Raw genomic sequence first — 20,184 nt, forward strand, 5'->3', positions numbered from 1 at the left:
TTCAAAATGCATACACAGTGCTTTACATAAACATAATATGTATATATTTACATATAAAATTATAATAAGTAGACTAAAATATAATATTACATAAGAAATACAATTTTTAAAATAATAAAAATAAAGAAATTTATTAATTATGCTTTATGAGTTACTTAAAACAATACGAATATAAAACATTTATATATACATATTTTACAATAAATATTGTAAATGCAAAAAGTATCCAAAAACAATAATAAATTAATTAATTAAAATGTAATATTTCTTAATTAATTGTCAAGTAAGGTCAGGTTAACTTTAAAAAGTAATAAAATCAATTCTTAATTAAATAAGTTAATAAATCAGTAATGATGTACAGTGTTTGGCGCCACGCGGTGAAAGAACCACGTGTGTGAAGTCTCGCGGAGTCTCGGCTCTCACTGAGCTCTCGCGTTGCTTCCTCGCGCGTTTCCTGTTCCGGGGTCGGTCGTGTGCGCTGAGTGTGTGTTTATGTGCTCGTGTGTGTGAGTGTGTGTGACGATGATGATGGCGGAGCTGGTGCAGGGACAGGCCTCGGTGGCTCAACCCGGGATGAAGGACGGATTCGTGGACCCTTTCCACCGCGCGCGACAGGTAACTTAGACGCGCGAGCGAGCGAGCGTGAGAAGAGCGGGAGTGCGTCTGACGCGCGCGTTCGGAGCGAGAGCGTGTAGCTGTTAGCTGCTAGTGCTGCAAGAGCTTTAAAACTCCAGCACACACACACACACACAGAGATTAAGGCCACAACACAACTGCCGTAAAACACAATTTACATGCGCTACAATAGCGCAACATCGTGCTGACAACAACTTTCCCGCTCGACCACAAACTCCAAAAACAGCACTACTGCAACCTGTTGTTGTCACACACACACACACACACACACACACACACCTTAAAACTAGCTTCAACAGGCGCGCGCGCACGCGGCGGGCTCCAGGCTTCGCGCAAATGTTCGTGCGTCGCGTGAAGTTGGTAGTGCACGTTGACACTTGTGTTAAAGCTCACACACACACTCGTGTGCTGGATCCTCAGAGCTGATCATGTGCTCGGAGCACTTTTAGGATCGAACTTCATCTGTGTGTGTGTGTGTGTGTGTGTGTGTGTGTGTGTGTGTGTGTGTGTGTGTTCTTCAGAGGCCTTGTGCTTCTGCTCACATCACTGCACTTTCACACTCAACCTTCATCTGAACACTACACACAGTACATCTGCTCCGATGAAGATTACACCTATCACAAGACACACTGCATGTACTACATCTGCTCAGATCAGCGCTTGTAACACTCATCATTGTTATTTTACCTTTACATACACTATTGCATGTAGTATATCTGCTCATGAGAACTTTTAACACTCATAATCTCAGTTAATTACTACATGTGAGACTAGATGTCATGATAAAATAACAATTATAATGATTAAAAGTGCTCATTTTACCATTACATACAGTTCTGCATGTAGTATATCTGCTCATATCAACATTTTTAATCATTACAATCATTATTTTATCATCGTAGCACTGCATGACATGTAATATTTCTACTGAGATAAAGATTATGAGTATTAAAAGTGCTCATATCAGCAGAAATAATATATGTAGTGGTGAAATTGCTCCTTTTACAATTATGTTAATAGTTGCATGTAGTATATCTGCTTATTAGCACTTTTAATATTTTTGTCAATGTCAGCACTTAATTTGACCATTGCATACAGTATTGCATGTAGAATATTTGCTCTTAAAATATTAATTTACAAATTTTCACTTTAACATACAGTATTGCATGTAGTATATCTGCTCAGATGAATACTTCAGCTCTTTGTAAAAGGCAGAGTAACTTGCAAGCTTTACGCTGTATGCCACACTAGTTCTCGTCGTTATTGTTGGAGTCTCTGGTTTGACGAGAGCTGTGCAGTGAGCAGCGACACGCAGCTGTCATGACACACGCGTGTCAGTGTTTCAGACAGAAGCTGGCGCTGTGAGACGAGTCACTCGTGCATGCGTGTGTCGTAACATGAAGAAACATACGGGAGCTGTAAGCATCAATGCTCCAGGGTTATCATCACTCATTGGTAACATGCAGGTGGTACTCTGTCACACACACAGTAAAGATCTGCGAGACGTGATTTGAGACGTGTTCTGAGATGTTAATGCAGATGTAGAGTTGTAGTCTCTGAATGACTTCATTGTAAATCTCCTGAGTTTAAGAGGCGCCTGACGGATCGATACTCCGTTAAGAGCCTGAAACTGTACCGACAGACCGCTGTCTTCTGCTATAGTGCTGGATGTGTGTCACATGTGTGTGGTAACCCGTGTGTGTTCGTGAAGCGAGGCGCGGTGACACACACCTGTGGCCGGGTCGGAGTCTTCTCCTCGTGTTTGGGAGCGGGGAGCTGTTATCAGCTCTGCCGAAGAAGAAAATAGTCCTGGGCTCACGTCCCGTTTTACTGCCTGTGTTGCTCTATGATTTATCAGCCGTCACAATGCACTTTATCTCTCGTTTATGGTTGATTTGCGATGACATGCAGTGAATGCGTTACATAATCAATGACAGCCGTCATGTTTTAACCCTGATAACGCATTCAGAATCTGTATGTTTTCACGTTCTGGGTGCGGAATGCGAAGACTTCTAATATTTACTTAATATTTTAAAACCATATTGTATCTGATCAGCAACTTCTTATTAAAGAGCGTATGTTCACCCTTTTTTTTAGTTATTAAAAAACAAGAAAACATTTGAAATCTCATATTAAACCAAACCAAAAATAGTTATGGAGAAAAAAAAAGAAAACATGATCTGAGAATTATCAGTATGCCCAATGCCAGTACACAATTATGAAACTGAATTATTTGTTTCTTACAGAACAGCGTTAATATTACTCTGAAAAGTAAAAAAAAAAAAAAAAAACAATTCAGTTTACAAGCTTAAGCTTAAAAAAAAAATCAAAATATTTATCTAATATTTTTTCAACCAAAACCAAAATGTCTGATCAGCAACTGAATGTTTAAAAATGTAAAAGTTTTTTATATTTTATACAGTTTTTTTAATTCTCTTTGAAATTTCAAATTACCCATGAACCACATAAAACTGATTTTATATATATATATATATATATATATATATATACATACACACACACACACACACACACATATAAATATAAACCCAGTTGTATGGAATCTCATGTTTTATTTCTAACAAAACATTAATATTACTCATTAATATTAAATAAAGCTTTCTAGCTGAATAAATTCATTTTACTTGCATAAACTCATTTTAAAACTAAAAAGTGAAGTTTTTCTCGCTGCGGTGGTTCGTCAATAGGTGTACAGATTCATTAAATATACTCAAATGTATTTGAAACATGTGTTTCATGCTAACTATACATACAAATACATTTTTTTTATATTAAGGACATAATTAAATCATGCAGTTGTACTTTTAGTACATTAAAGTGGTATTATTAAATATCGATTATTAATAACGATTATTTTGAACCGATTTATGCCATTGTTTGAAGCTGCATGCCATATTTATATATAGCCCAAAGACATTCAGTTACCAATTTGTGTTTATATGTTAAAGCCAGCGCTGCAAACACCTCTTCATCACACAGAACAATGCAACTGGGCATCTTTCATTGTTTATTTTTGTAATCGTGGCTTTGATCGACTATGTATTTGAGGCATCCATAATTGTAATCGTGATTAGAAATTTGATTAATTGTACAGCCCTGCTGTGTTTGCATTTAAAGTCTTTTATTATTTAAAGATCATACAATACTTATCAAATTGACATTAAAACACATTTTAGACTTAATATAAGGAAAAGTGCGTTGTGCACAAGTAATATGCCAAGTAAACTTTAATTATAATTTGACCGCTAATGGTACTTAATATACACGGGTCAAAAATGACCCGAATGCGAAACTCATTTATTTAATTGGTTATATATCTTAAAAAAAATTTTTTTTTCTTAATATATAATTTGTATTTTGAGGATCTTAAATCATTTGCAAAGTTTCATTTTTTTACAAAAACAAATTGGGGGAGGGGGGGACTTTTTTTATGCATCTGTTCTGTTTCAAAATTAGCATTAATCCTTGAGCGTGTAGAAGTGAACTGTGTCGTTGTTGCACTGACTTCTGCCCTGCTCTCGTTATGTGTTAGGATGAGCACTTACCAGCGTGCGTGTTGCATCATGGGTAATTAATGCTCTGCATTGACCTACATTGGGTTTGCTCCTCGCAGTAAACAGTGGTGCGAGCAGCGGTGGAAAGGCTGTTCAGTGCAGCTCGAGTGGGCAACAAGTGGCCAGATGTTGGTCTGAATTCCTCCGACTGCTGTTTACCTTCTCCTGTGTTTCGCTGGAGTCATTCCCTTGGGTCGATCGCTTATCCCGCTGCTCACATAGCTGGCATTCCTTCCCAGCATTCCCCAGAAAGAGGGTTTAGCTGGAGGGAAGAGGTGGAGACGGGCCTGTCTCTCTCTCCTCAATGTCCTCTTGCTTTGAGTTTAACAGAAGCAGTGTAATAGTGACGCCGCCTGAAGAGAATTTAACACAGAGACTGAATTGCTCAGATTAGTTTTTTACATTTGTGAAATGTCATGTTTTGGATGTTTTAGTTTAGTGTAATGTGTCTGGAAGCCTAAACTGATACACCTTAACTGAATGAAGAACTTTACAAATAAAAGATGCTTCGTGAAGTTTCATGATGCATTTCTGACAGTGCATTGCAAAAATTGGTTTTTTATTTATTTATAATTATTAAAATGTATTATTAAAATGTTTAAAATGATAAAAATTCTAATTTTGAATAATTAAAAAAAAAAAAGTTTTTTTTTTTTAAACTTAATAATACGAACCCTACAATTTCAATATACATTCTGTGAAATAATGTGAAAAAATAAAAAATAATAAGAAATTAGGGAGCAATGATAAAATGGCATGCTTCAGTAGCATATAGTGCTATAAATGGTGATATTTCATCGTTACAAATAAATATTTAAGTTTTGATCACACTCAGGAAAATGTGCTTTATTTCTTTTTTTGTATCTGCAGTATTATCATTGGTTTAAAGACATTTCATTTACAAGCTTGCATTTTGAAGAATTACTTGTCCAGTGATTTGTCTTTCCATGCATTTGTCCCTTAAATGTTGTGTTTTTATTATAGGAATTCTTTGTTTGTTCTGTGCAAAAGCACCAAAATAAATGTGGACATTTAATTTTGCAAATATATTTTGTGTCGGACGTGCTCCAGCCGAGGCGTGTTTCACGCGTGTTTCAGGCCGTGGTTTGCTCTGATCTCTTACAGATTGCTAAGATGGGAGGAGAGCAGATGCAGCATCTGAATAACACGTCTCCAGTCGTCGATGCCTCACTGTACGGCTACGGAGGGCAGAAACGCTCGCTGGATGAGGGAGGTACGTCCTCTTATCCTTCATTTATGAGATGCATCGTTAAAGCTCAGATTTGAACATAAACACACACCTAGTGCTTATTAATGTTGCTGCATTATTAGGAACCGCCAGTGTCTGCTAAATGATTAATATCAGTTTTGTCTCAGCTCGTCTAAGTCTGAGTAACACAGCAAATACAGGACGAATGTAAAGTAGCTTTGAGGTTAAAATCAATGCAGGACTTGACCTTTGACAGTGTTTTCCCACACCAGCCATTGATTGCTACTTCTGTTCTTGAACTGCTTGTGAAAGAGGTAGCGAACGCCAGAAAACGTTTCAGGAAGTGAAAGCTGATTCGGCTTCAAAACAGCAGAATAAACCTGTGATTCAAACGCATCGTGGTTAAAAACTGGGCTGACAGTTACCTTTAAATCTGTTGAAAGTTTATTATTTTTAATATTAAATTCAGTAATCAATAGAATATTGTTTTTTTCTGGCTTAAATTGTTATTAAAAGCTTTAAGTAGTTTAGGATATTATTTCTTTAAAAAGAAAAACTCATCAAAATTACATAAATTAGTAATGCATCTTATCTAACAAAAAATTACCTTGAAAAACTTTTTTCAGTTTTTGTTTTCTTCTGATTATTACACTACATGGCATTTTAAAATGTATTAAATTGAAAAATGTAATTGTTAAAAAAAAAAAAAAATGCTTTTTAGTTTGAACGTTTATATATTGTCCGGTCTGAAGTTTCTTCCTCCAGACTGTAATATGACGATGTGTATTTTTCTTGTCTGTTTCTATAAAGTGGCGAGCCAGCTGGGAGCAATGGTGCATGGTACAAGGTGAGCGCTTTCATTAATTAAAACTCTCATATTGTGCTGTTGCACATTATAGTTGTAGATTAATAAGCGTGCATTTCTGCGCACAGCAGTAATGATGATGTTATTCATTTGTTCAGGGCTATAATAACAGAAGACTACAAAGTGCCTGATAAGATGGTTGGATTCAGTAAGTACTAATATTCTTCAAATGAATTTTGCACAGACATTTGAGCTTTATTGCTCTAATTATTATAAAAATAACAACTAATGCAGCTTTGCTGTGTAAAAATGTTTAGAAATTTTCTTATCTTATTCATGAACAAACGATCACTGTCATCCTTTCTGACCCTCTTTGCAAAAAAAGCTGTTTTTTTTTTTCACAATTATTTTTGGCTTTCATAGTTTAGAAAGATAAAATCATTTTTTGATAGACCTGATTATTATTTTAGTATAATCATATTTAAAAAGTAGCGTTACAAACGTAGCATTAAAAGGTGTAATAGTGTAATTTTTACCTTAATAAATTAGCAGCTAGCTAGCAACAGCTTGCTTTGTGCTCTGATCTAGTTTCACCTCCCTCCAGTCTAACGTTTAATGATTTTATAAGTAATTTACGTTTTTTGCGTGTATTTAAAGTTATGTCAGCTGCATGTGCGGAATGCAAGTTGTACGAGAAGATAAGACAACTTTTTTTTTTTTTGACTGCAAAAACATTTTAAATGTAGGAAAAACCCTGATGTGCAGATTTTTACTGAAAATGTCCTTCCGAGATTCATAATGACTTTATGTCTAAAATATAAGCGTTTACTGTTACGTTTTGGAAAACGTTGCATGCTAAAAAATTATGCATGCCATTTTTTTCCTTTTTGACTATTTTTTATAAAAAATGTATTCTTAAAAATAAAAAAACAGTATGCATGCCATTTTTGTCCTGATCGACATTGCTCTGTGTGTGTTTATTTTTGTTGTGCAGTCATTGGACGCGGCGGCGAACAGATCACGAGAATTCAGCTGGAGTCCAACTGTAAGATCCAGATCGCTTCTGGTACGTTCTGATCTGATCACAGTCCGTCATCTTCAGTGTTCGTGTCCACATGAACTACAGTTTGTCTCGTTTAACACCTGGAAGATGCATATTTAACATACGATGCATACAATTAAGTGGTTATTGTTGATTTTATAAATAAAAATGCCCCCCAAAAAATTGTGGTGTCACCCTCAGAAAGTGGAGGCATGATGGACAGACCTTGCACCCTGACTGGGACCCCAGAGAGCATCGAGTAAGAACGATTAACCCTTGAGCACAAACACCGCACTTTCAGATTCTCATTCTGCTGTCGTGGTGTTCCTCAGGCAGGCCAAGAGGTTGCTGGGGCAGATCGTGGACCGCTGTCGGAACGGTCCGGGCTTCCATACTCAGATGGACGGGAACAGCGCTATCCAGGAGATCCTGATCCCGGCCAGTAAAGTGGGCCTGGTCATCGGGAAGGGAGGCGACACCATCAAACAGCTGCAGGTGCGTTCATCCGGTCCAATATTTGGCCACAAGTTAATATTTTGGTGTCTGGTGTTGTGTGGGTTTCATTACTCTATGAATCCACAGAGTCAATGATTCAGTGACTCAATCGTAGAGAGTCATCTGCTTCATTTCTGAACAAATCAAATGAGCCAGTGATTCAGTGACTTGTTCATAAGGAATCAATTGCTTGATTTCTAAAAGAATTAGCCATTTAAACAAACTGAGTGAGTGAGTGATTCAATGACTCATTTGCAAAGACCGACATTTGCTTGGCTTCTGAATGAATTGGCTGTTTGAACAAATCAGGTGAGTCAATGATTCAGTGACTTATTCATAAAGAGTCATTAGCTTTTTTTCTGAATGTATCAGCTATTTGAACAATATCAAGTGAATCAATGATTCAGTGACTCATTCTTAAAGAGTCATTAGCTTCTTTTCTGAATATCATCCATTTGAACAATTCAAGGGAGTCAATGATTCAGTGACTCATTCATAGAGTCATTAGCTTCTTTTCTGAATTTATCAGCCATTTGAACAAAATGTCTCAGCCAGAACTTATGTGCAATTAATTTGATTAAATTTAATTGTAATTTGACGTTGTTTTCCCGCAGGAGAGGACCGGAGTAAAGATGATCATGATTCAGGACGACCCGATGCCCACCGGATCAGACAAACCCTTGAGAATCACTGGAGACCCTTATAAAGTCCAGGTGTGTGTGTGTGTTATCCTCGATGCGGTCTCGGATGCACTGCACATGGTGTGTGACTCTGAGTGTGTGTTGTACAGCAAGCGCGGGAGCTGGTGGCGGAGATCATCAGGGACAAGGATCAGGGAGATTTCCGGAGCGGCCGCAGTGACTTCGGCTCCAGACTGGGCAGCAGCCTCGACGTAAGACTGTGTTCAGCTCCCGATCCGTTTAGAGACGGTCCTCAGGTGCTCACGGTTGGTTTGCTCACACACACAGGTGGCAGTGCCCAGATTCGCCGTAGGCATCGTCATCGGCAGAAACGGGGAGATGATCAAGAAGATCCAGAACGATGCAGGAGTCAGGATCCAGTTTAAGCCAGGTCAGTTTACATGACATGCAGCACAGCCCTGCATCTCAAAGAAAAACTCATATTAGGCTAATATTAATACCCGTTTTCAACAAATTATGAAGAGTTTTGTATTTCTGAAAGTCTCTTCTGCTCACCAAAGGATGGATGTGTGTCTGTTTCAGATGACGGGATCAGTCCGGACCGGATCGCTCAGGTCATGGGTCAGCCGGACCGCTGTCAGCACGCGGTTCACCTCATCAATGATCTGGTGCAGACGGCACAGGTGCGTCTCGAGCGTCATCCTCAACTGATGAGTGACAGAGTTAAATATGATGTAGTTTAGACACAGTATTGTCCATTTCCATTCAAAGAGCCACAGCAGAAGTGTTGAGCATCTGTTTCACCATGTTTTGAACAAATCGTATGAGTCAGTGATTCAGTGACTCATTCATGAAGACAGTCACTCACTTTGTTTCTGAATGAATCTGCCGTTTGAATGAATGAAGTGAGTCAGTGATTCAGTGACTCATTCATTAAGACAGCCACTTGCTTTGTTATTAAATGAATCTGCCATTTGAATGAATCAGGTGAGTCAGTGATTCAGTGACCTATTCATAAAAGAGTTGTTCACTTTGTTTCTGAATGAATCTGTTGTTTGAATGAATCAAGTGAGTCAGTGATTCAGTGACCTATTCATAAAAGAGTTGTTCACTTTGTTTCTGAATGAATCTGTCGTTTGAATGAATCAAGTGAGTCAGTGATTCAGTGACTCATTCATGAAGACAGTCACCATGTGTCTCAGTGTTCATCAAGTAATGAATAAGGTTATATACTGAGACGTTGGAGAGCCCTGATCGTGTGTTGTGTGTGTTGTGTTCAGGAGCGCGATGGGTTCGGAGGGCCGGTTGGACCCAGAGGTCGTGGCAGAGGTCGTGGTGACTGGAACATGGGATCTCCTGGAGGCCTACAGGAAGTGACCTACACAATACCAGCTGATAAGTGCGGCCTTGTGATCGGGAAAGGTGAGGACTTCCTCTGCATTCAGCTTTTATTAAAACAACTCTATAAGGAACATCACAACTGTTCATTTCAAAAGAAGGTCCTGCAATGCCAAATTTCACGAGCAAGAGTACAGAAGGGGTTTCATTAAACATAATGGATTGCAATGGCTTTAACTGAAGCAGTCCTTCTGTGAACCCTGTGTTTAGGGTTATATACTGAGATATATATACTGAATATATCTATAAATGGGTTGTGCTGGTGTGTTCTGCTCAGGTGGAGAGACTATAAAGAGCATCAACCAGCAGTCCGGAGCTCATGTGGAGCTGCAGAGAAATCCTCCTCCCAACACCGATCCCAACGTGCGGATCTTCTCCATCCGTGGATCTCCGCAGCAGATGGAGATGGCCAGACAGCTGATCGACGAGAAGATCGGGGTGAGATCAGCGTCTCACGCTTCGTTTGCACAGTTTGGAATAAGATGAAGGAAGAAGTCTCTTCTCCTCACCGAGTTTGCATTTATTTGATCAAAAATACTCTTAAAAATTGTGAAATAATATTAAAATCGAAATCATCTGTTTTCTGTGTCAATCTGTGTTAAAGTATAATGTATTTCTGTGATGCTCCGCTGTATTTTCAGCATCATTCCTCCAGTCTTCAGTGTCACATGATCTTCAGAAATCAGAATAATATGATGATTTACTGCTCAAGAAACATTTCTGATTATTATTAATGTTGAAAACAGTTGTGCTGCACAATATTTCTGTGGAAACTGAGTTAGATACATTTTTCAGGGATTCACAGACGAACAGAAAGATCAAAAGAACAGCACAGAGTTGATTTAGAATGTTGTGTATGATTGTAAATATCTTGTAGTAAGTGTTTCCTCCTCATGCAGGCGCCTGGGATGGGAGGAAGCAGCAGTTTTGGTCTCAGTCCTTTCGCCCAGGGACCGGCGACTCCTCATCAGAAGTGAGTCCTTCCTTACTTTATTTCCTCTCCACTTTCAGCTTATTTCGAGTCTGGGAGTAAAGCACGATATACTTTCCCTCCAGCATGACGCTTATTCGGCGTATCTCAAAACTAAGATTTGTAGGGCAATTTAATGCATTAATTTGATGTGATGTGCACGATTGCTAATGTGATAGTGATTTAATAGTTAAACAAGAAGTTAGTATTGTTTCATTCTAGACACAACATTGTCTCTTTCTGCTCCTAAAATAGCTCCGATCAAATCAGCATCTCTGAACAGCGGTGATTCATTTCTGAATTAATCCATGTTACTAAACTAATCGAGTGAGTCAATGATTCAATGACTCATTCATAAAGAGTCAGTGATTTGATCAGATCAGTTGAGCTAGTGATTCAATGACTCGCTCATTGAGAAGTCTTTTCTCATTCAACCCATTATTGACTTTAAATGTTTTTTGGGGGGTAATTCCTCAGCACTTAGTGAAATTAATTGAAATTCGATGTGCCGAACCTCTCACACTTCTCTAGTTTGTGATCAGAAATGTTCAGATGAATGGTGAGCGGGTGGATGGTGTGTGGGGTGATTGTAATGATGTGTGTGTGTGTGTGTGTGTGTGTGTCAGTGGTCCGCAGACGTTCATGACTGGAGGATGGGGAACCACGTACCAAACCTGGCAGCCTCAGAGCCAGCAGGACCCCAGTAAGACTCACTCAGCTCGTGAACATCACTGATTCTTCTGAGGAACAGCACTTGCCTGTAGATTCACCTCGTTCTGCTCTTTTCAGGTCACAATGGATCCCAGAGCGGCCAGATGGACTATTCCAAAGCGTGGGAGCAGTATTATAAAAAGCTAGGCAAGTGCCTCTGAAACAGTTATCCAGATCTGATGGATTATTCTCTGCCACACTTTTGTGGATGGACTGGAATACTGTTGTTGTCTTACATTACTCGTTCTGTTAAAAGCCTCCGATGCCCAACAGGAAGTGACCTGACATTCACAGTGTTATAACAGTAAAAGTCTTTGTAAAAATTTTCCTAAATCTAAGAAGTACTGTATGCTGGAAGCACCTTTCTTTGTTAATTTATGGACTTTCCTTTAACCCTTAACATAAGATTCATTGCTTGTTGCAGGTTTATTTACCATAAGTTTAGACTTTTATCCAAAGACCCTGAATTTTTTTATGTATTTGAATTTATTTAGAAAATTGCAATTGGGATTTTAAAAAATCGGTTAAAAATATAAGATGATTATAATAATGCATAATTTTATTTTACATTTATATCTGTTAAATTCAGCACTAATATTAGAGGCTGTTCTCATTTCTTAATAAAAAATAAATAAATAATTTTTACAGAGTATCTCCAACATTCAAACCCTTTACAAATAAGGGATAAATAAAATAAGATAATTCACTGTCATCATGCATTCTCTTTGCGGAGGACACATTTGAACATCAAATTACAAGAGCAGGTTACATTAATATACATTATTTGACCCATCTAAAATTACATATCTAAATATCATGTAATACTCTTTAATCTTTGCAGAAAAATTCTTGATTTTTAAACATTGACTCACTGAACTAATCGAGTGAGTCAATGATTCAATGACTCACTCATAAAGAGTCACTGATGTGAACAAATCTGTTGGGCGAGTGAACTTTTGAGTTGAGCGAACTTTTATTTTGACGCAGTTTAAAGCTACACTTGTTGACGAGTGCTTCTCATTATAAGTTTGTGAAGATGGTTTGTTTCCAAATGTACATTAAAGAAACTCAAACTCCGAGTAGATGTAGTTCATGTGGATCAATTATTGTGAACCGAGATGCTGAAAACACGCGATCATGAGCTGCTCGTGTGTAAATGAACACAGTGCCGCGCTACACTCAATGTGCATGCATCTATTGAATTAGCCGCATGATTTGGGTTTTGTTCTGATTAATCAAGCAGCTGATGTCCCTGAATCAAACCGAGACTGAGTTTGTGTGTCTGGTCTGTGCAGGTCAGCAGAACCAAGGCCAGAGCAGCGGCTCCGACTACAACAAAGCATGGGAGGAGTATTACAAGAAACAGAGTAAGAGCGCGTCTGTCCTGCTGATGTCAGTCCAACCAGCTGTGCTTCAGTGTTCTCATCCCGTGTGTGTGTGTGTGTGTGTGTGTGCGCAGCTCAGGCCGCCGGTCCCGGGTCTCAGCAGAGCTCTCCTCCAGACTATAGCGCCGCCTGGGTGGAGTATTACAGACAGCAGGGGGCGTATTACGGCCAGGGACAGACTCAGGCTCCCGGCCTCCCGGTAATAAACACACTACACCAACACAGCATTTATCACATTATATTATCAACATACACTACTGCAAGAAGAGTTAAGATGCTTTCAAAAGAAGCCTCTTCTGCTCTTATTTGATCAAAATAAAATAGTACTGTAAAAAAATACAGTAAAATTGCAAGTAAAATTGTGACACTGAAGACTGGAGGAATGATGCTGAAAATACAGCGGAGCATCACAGAAATAAATTACGCTTTAACACAGATTCACACAGAAAACAGCTGTTTTAGATTAGAATAATATTTCACATTTTTACTGTATTTTTGATTAATTATTGTAGCCTGGGTGAGCTCATTATTCAGAAAGAGTAGCGTGTATGGAGTGTGTGTGGACCCTGACGCTGTGTTTTCTCCTCTGCCGCCGCAGGATCATTAAAGCGGGCGACTGCACACCCTTTAGTTGAAGATTTTTGAATCACTGCGAGGAGGAAACAGACCTTTTGTAACAGAGGTTTCTAGATTTGCAACGCCTTGAAGACTTTTACTTTTTTTCTTAGTGAGAAACACTAGCTGTAGAATGACTTATATGATTTAAAAAGAGAACTATTTCTAAATCAGGACATCAAATTGTTACTAAATACTTGTGTACACCATTATTCACACGGGCGATTTCCGGGATCCCTTTTGGACCGTTTCAGAGTTGGTTTGTTTTCTATTCTTCCTTTTTAATTCTACGATATATATATATAGATGTGTATCGCCAAAATGAACCCCGGGGTCGCGGCGTTTCATCGATCGCGCAATATAATCTCTTATTTTTCTAGTTCTGTTGCAATAAAATGATCGAGGGCTTAGCAGTCTTGAATTGTTATCGTTTTGTCGTGAAATGTTTTAAGAATGTGTACAAAATGTTTTCTTTTTTTGTTTTCCTTCTACATAAAGCGTTTTAATTCAGTGCGATGAAAAACTGTGATGTTTTTGTTACAGAAATATATGCTTTTGTTACACGAGAAACGCAACGCCGCCGATGATGTAATTCCTCATGTGCTTTGTATTGTTTTCATTGTCATTTTATTGTACTCTGGTTTAAAAAAGGTGCAATATCTTATTTCATTTTTTTTTTTTTTGAAACAAAGATGGATTTCTCTAATATTTTGACAGACGTTTAACTTGTAGTTTTTTGTAGTCGTATGCAAATGTAACGGATAATTTTTTATTACGGTGATTTGGCGGGAAAAGCGTATCGTGAGGTGGTTTTTTTGCCTTTGCTCTCTTGTAAAACTATGTATGTATGCTCAGATACTTGACTAAATACTTTATTTAAAAATATATATATAATTAAATCAAAGACTTTTTTGTCCTGCATTTTTACAGGAAAACGGTCCCTGTTTTTCTGTTGTTTTCATACTGAAATTTGTCAAAGATTGTGAATGTGTAATTTGAAATTTGATGTTGCATCTTGCTGACGGATGAGAAGTTTTATGTGTGTGTAGTTCTGTAAACTTCGACTTTAAAGCGTTCAAGACTGCTAAGCCTCGGAGAGCCTACCTGTGTATTAATTACTTGTAGTTTTTTATATTCGGAGTATTGGAAGATCAAACGTTCTCGTCTTCTTTGATCCCGCCGGTCTCTCCCTCCATCAGTACACACTGTACAGTCCCGATCCCTCACTTTTTAATTCAGATTTTGCTTTCTACTCTGTGTGATCTAATATATGTATGATTGATTAGTTACAAATTGATCTAGTATTAACTTCATTGCTTAATGAAAAGGGATATTATAATTTCAAAATGTTTAATTTTAGTGTTTCTTTCTTCCTCATGTGTACAGGTAACCATGTATTAAAATGATTGAAAGACTATGACTTTTTGGTGCTTTTCTTTGCTCGTTTCTTACAGGTTTTTGGCTGTAATCGTTCTCTTGCTGCTTTTATAATATCTGATGGCTGAAAGCAATTCACATGTTGGTAAAATGTGTAATATTTATAGTCTACAATAGTTCACCAAAAAATGAACATAGTTCATCACAGATCAGGATGAGTTTGTTTCTTCATCAGGTTTGTAGAAATGTAGCACTGCATCAGTGTCTCATCAATGGATGCTCTGCAGTGAATGGGTGCCGTCAGAATGAGAGTCTGATAAAACATCCCAATAATCCACAGCACTCCAGTCCATCAGTGAACATCTGGAGAAGACAAAAGATGAAACACATCCAGCATTAAGATGATTTTAACTCAAACACATAGAGTCTATAATCTATAATAACACTTCCTCCAGTGAAAAAGCCTCTGCTGCAGGGGCGGATCTACTGGGGTGACATAGGGTAAATGGCACCCTAAAAGAAAGCCTTGCCACCCCTGCGAATTAAAGGTTATGGCCAATTTAAAAATTTACGAGCGCGAATCTTTCATGATTCGTGATCCCGCTCCGAACTGACTCAAATGATTCGCGAACCCGCTCCGAACTCCCGAACTGATTCAAATGATTCGCGATCCCCAAACTGACTCAAATGATTCGCGAACCCGCTCCGAATTCCTAAACTGACTCAAATGATTCGCGATCCCGCTCCGAACTGCCGAACTGACTCAATCTGCCTAGGGCACCAACTCCCAGAGGGGGCACCATCCCAGTTTCTCAAAAAAAAAAAAACCGTCCTCCATTCTCCCGCGCTCGCGATTGCTCGCACCTCATGTTTGCGGCTGAATGTTCATAATTGATTGATTGAATCCAATTCATCGAAGAGAGAAAAAAAAAAAACTGACATAAAGTTGGCTTGACGTTGGACGAGTATTCAATTTAGGGACCATCTCTAAAGTTACATGTGATATTGGTATACACTTTTCTAAAGTCAGTAGCATTTGAGGAGAATGACTTATAGTCAGGGGCGGATCTAGAAAAATATTGATGGGGTGGCGAGAAGGGGGCAGGAATTTTGGAGGGGTGGCAACATATGGCAGATGTATATATACTGAGTTTAGTCACAGTTATCACAGATTGATGATAAATATATGTGCACACTACAAAAGGACAAAGGCTATAATTTACAAACTTAATATCATACAGTGTCTTGCATTTGAAACAGTGAAATCTTCTCATAAGCGCGCTGACGTGCACATGTGTAGCCTACATCATGTGTTAGTGAAGAGCTGAAAACACCACGCGTGCTTCAGTGTGTGTGTGTGTGTGTGTGTGTGTGTGTGTGTGTGTGTGTAGTAGTAGAACACACATTCCCAGAGACGTGTAGAACAACACCTTCAGGGCCGCTGCTGGCCAAATGTGTGCCCTAAGAAGGATTTATTGTTGTGCCCCCCTTCCTAAAATATGATGATGGAAAAAAAACACCTGGTATAGGGGTGAAATAAGAACTTTAATCAAATAAAAAACTAAATGAATAAATTGTATTATTTACAAATCACAATTGTAGCTCTCGACATTTACCTGTGGCTATAACTTTATTATGAATCTTATTTATTTTATAGTCTCAAGCATTCAGAAATCATGCAAAAGGAAATTAAGCAGTTTTACTATGATAAAACCATGGTTTATTTTTGTAAGGGTTGTGATATGCACATTTTTTGTTGAAGAAATTATAAAGGCTGTGTCATCTATAGCAAAAAGGTGGCCAAAAATGAAAGATGAAGTGAATATTTGAATGAAATGTTTGGTCAGTATCCTAAACAAGGATTTGATCGTCCTGTAAGTGTAACAGCAGCAATCACATGACATTTGTAATAACATGTACATAACATTGTTTATTTTGTATTTGCCTACATTATGTATTTTAACAGTGTTATTATTAACCAATCATTATTGCCTCATTATTATTTTTTATATAATGCATTTTAAGCCATTTTAAAGGCTATTGATGGCGTAAGTCTGTTTTTATAGCAACAACAACAACAAAAATATTACAGTATATATACTTTGTAAATTATAGTTTGGGGATCGCAAATCATTTGAATCAGTTCGAGAGTTCAAAGCGGGTTCGCGAATCATTTGAGTCAGTTTGGGAGTTCGGAGCGGGATCGCGGATAATTTGAATCAATTCAAGAGTTCAAAGCGTGTTCGCGAATCATTTGAGTCAATTCGAGAGTTCAAAGCGGCTTGCCGAATCATTTGAGTCAGTCTGGGGATCGCAAACCATTTGAATCAGTTCGGGAGTTCGGAGCGGGTTCGCGAATCATTTGAGTCAGTTATGGGGATCGCGAATCATTTGAATCAGTTCGAGAGTTCGGAGCGGCTTCGCGGATAATTTGAATCAATTCAAGAGTTCAAAGCGTGTTCGCGAATCATTTGAGTCAATTCGAGAGTTCAAAGCGGGTTAGCGAATCATTTGAGTCAGTCTGGGGATCGCAAACCATTTGAATCAGTTTGGGAGTTCGGAAAGGGTTCGCGAATCATTTGAGTCAGTTATGGGGATCGCGAATCATTTGAGTCAGTTTGGGAGTTCGGAGCGGGATCGCGAATCATTTGAATCAGTTCGAGAGTTCGGAGCGGCTTCGCGGATCATTTGAATCAATTCGAGAGTTCAAATCGGTTTCGCGAATCATTTGAGTCAGTTCGGGAGTTCGGAGCGGGATCACGAATCACAAAAGATTTGCGCTCGTAAATATTAAAATTGGCCATAACCTTTAGTTTGTTGCTGCCAACTGGGGTGGCAGCAGGGGTGGCAAGGCTTTTTTTTTTAGGGTGGCATCTGCCACCCTATGCCACCCCGGTAGATCCGCCCCTGCTTAGAGTCATAAAAACAACTGTAATTGTTCATGTAGGTGTCAGCTATAATGCACAATTGAATTAAGTGTTTGATATTTATTAAAATAATCTGTAAATCATATGTAAATTATGCTACTCTTTCACATGGGCTCAAACGAAAAAAAAAAGCAAATTTGAAGCTCAATAGCAATGGTCTGAATCAGGAGAGAAATCTGCACAGATCAAGCAGTGTTTAAACAGATCTAAACTAATCTGTGAGAGATCTTTCACCGGAGGAAGTGTTATTCTGGATTATAGACTGTTTGAGTTAAAATCATCTTAATGCTGGATTTGTTTCATCTTTTGTCTTGTGATGCGTCTGGTTCGGTGGCTGGATTAATTGAATGTGTTGTGGTGTGTGTGTGTGTGTGTGTTTAGTGAAGGTGGTTTGTGAGAGGATTCATTGGTCTAAATGGATTTTTAAACACAGATGAGTTTCCTTTCTCCTGCCCTCAGGCGTCCAGAGCTGCTGATAACACACTCGACTACAGGGAGTGGAAGCTGTGTGTGTGTGTGAGAAAGAGCGAGAGAGAGAGTGTGTGTGTGAGAGCGAGCGAGAGAGAGAGTGTGTGTGTGAGAGCGAACGAGAGAGAGAGTGTGTGTGTGAGAGCAAGCAAGAGAGATAGTGTGTGTGTGTGTGTGTGTGAGTGAGGGAGAGAGAGAGGGAGAAAGAGTGTGTGTGTGAACGTGAGCGAGAGAGGGAGAGATAGTGTGTGTGTGAGAGAGAGCGGGAGTGTGTGTGTGTGTGAGTGAGTGTGTTTGTGATTGAGGGAGAGAGAGGGAGTGTGTGTGTGTGTGTGTGAGCGAGTATGTGTGTGAGATTGAGTGTGTTTGTGAGCGAGGAAGAGAGAGGGAGTGAGTGTGTGTGTGAGAGTGAGTGTGTTTGTGAGCGAGTGTGTGTGTGAGAGTGAGCGAGCGAGAGAGGGAGTGTGTGTGAGGGAGAGAGAGTGGGAGTGAGTGTGTGTTTGAGCAAGAGAGGGAGGGAGAGAGAGTGAGTGTGTGTGTGTGAGAGAGAATGTGAGTGAGTGTGTGTGTGTGAGCGAGAGTGAGTGTGTGAGAGGGTGAGTGTGTGTGTTTGAGAGAGAGAGAGAGAGAGAGTGTGTTTTTGTGAGCGAGGGAGAAAGAGTGTGTGTGAGCGAGGGAGTGTGTGTGCGTTTCAAAAGAATAATGCACTAAATCAGCTCAAGAGAAAAATACTTGGCACATAATATAATGAGTCACAAATTTGCAATGAGACAACACCAGTTTCTGTACAGACACAAAGAAAGCTATTGAACATTTACATTATATATTTAGTATGAATAATGCATATGCATTTATAAAGTATAATATTAAATTACTTATTCTTAAATATTCTGAAAATATGTTTATCATATATGTATTGTAGAATGAATGCATATGCATAAAATATTATTGTTATATATTCTTAATTATTTGACATGGTATCAATGCATATGCATTAAAATATAAAACTGACAGAATATATAAACTTCGTATATGAATTTCAGATTATATATATTTTAATTTAGTTAATTTTTGTTAGATTTTGTATATTGTATAGATTTCATATTTTTAGTTTTATTATATAACATACACATTTCATATTCTATGAATGCATTTCCATAAAATTACACTTTTTAAACGTTCTTAGATTATTATTTAAAAAATGATAAACTAAAATGTGTGTGTGTGATTTAAAACGTTTATATCATAACATTTAGTATAAATGTATATGCGTTAATGCATAAAATAAATACATGTATGCATAATATTAAAGTATATCAATTTCAGATTCTATATACTGTATAAATGCATATGCATAAAACTAGATTACACTTTTTGAATATTCTTAGATTACTCGCTGAATTACATATTGACATTATGACACTGTAAATATAGCCTTTATATTTAAGCACATTTTACTCGTTGCCCATTGTAAACTTAAATGACACTTTCAAATAATTATATATTTAGACAACAACAACAAAAAAAAGTGAAGAGAAAGTGAGTGAAATGCAGAATAATTGTATGTCATGAGAGACTGTGTGTGTTGAGGTTAATAACAGCTGGTTAAATGTGAGAATAATTGCAGGCTGTGATGTGTTAATAGCCTCTGTACAGGTGTTGAGCCACTTATGAGAGATTATCTCTCTCTCTCTCTCTCTCTCAGTCTGTGTCTCTCTCTCCTCACAAAGACAGAGCTTCTCACTGGATGTGTGTCTTACTCTATAAGGCGTGGAGCGGCTGTTGCATAAAGAATGTGTGTGTGTGTGTGAGTGTGTGTGTGTGTGTGTGTGTGTGAGAGTGTTTGTGTGTGTGTGTGTGTGTGTGTGTGTGAGTGTTTGTGTGTGTGTGAGTGTGTGTGTGTGAGTGTGAGTGTGTGTGTGAGTGTGT

General features: G+C 38.3%; 1 protein-coding gene across 1 annotated transcript; it reads left to right on the top strand.

Annotated features, from left to right (window-relative positions):
* Positions 1-438: 438 nt before the first annotated feature.
* Positions 439-14,900, top strand: LOC128014930 (far upstream element-binding protein 3). Its single transcript, XM_052598669.1, has 19 exons — positions 439-615; positions 5,337-5,445; positions 6,232-6,268; positions 6,385-6,434; positions 7,221-7,292; positions 7,470-7,527; positions 7,601-7,763; positions 8,378-8,476; positions 8,554-8,655; positions 8,732-8,834; positions 8,987-9,087; positions 9,685-9,826; positions 10,080-10,240; positions 10,702-10,775; positions 11,399-11,475; positions 11,562-11,630; positions 12,779-12,850; positions 12,943-13,067; positions 13,467-14,900. Exons 1-19 carry the CDS (start codon positions 523-525, stop codon positions 13,473-13,475), a joined length of 1,716 nt encoding a protein of 571 aa, XP_052454629.1. The 5' UTR covers positions 439-522; the 3' UTR covers positions 13,476-14,900.
* Positions 14,901-20,184: the final 5,284 nt, after the last annotated feature.

The sequence above is a fragment of the Carassius gibelio genome, chromosome A5, assembly GCF_023724105.1.
Source record: "Carassius gibelio isolate Cgi1373 ecotype wild population from Czech Republic chromosome A5, carGib1.2-hapl.c, whole genome shotgun sequence".
Lineage (NCBI taxonomy): Eukaryota > Metazoa > Chordata > Actinopteri > Cypriniformes > Cyprinidae > Carassius > Carassius gibelio.

Bases quoted from the DNA above. Each gene is read 5' to 3' on its own strand.
- LOC128014930 (XM_052598669.1), top strand. From the start codon at position 523: ATGATGATGGCGGAGCTGGTGCAGGGACAGGCCTCGGTGGCTCAACCC. The intron at 6,435-7,220 runs GTAAGTACTAAT...TTTGTTGTGCAG, and splicing joins TGATAAGATGGTTGGATTCA to TCATTGGACGCGGCGGCGAA. The intron at 11,631-12,778 runs GCAAGTGCCTCT...TGGTCTGTGCAG, and splicing joins GCAGTATTATAAAAAGCTAG to GTCAGCAGAACCAAGGCCAG.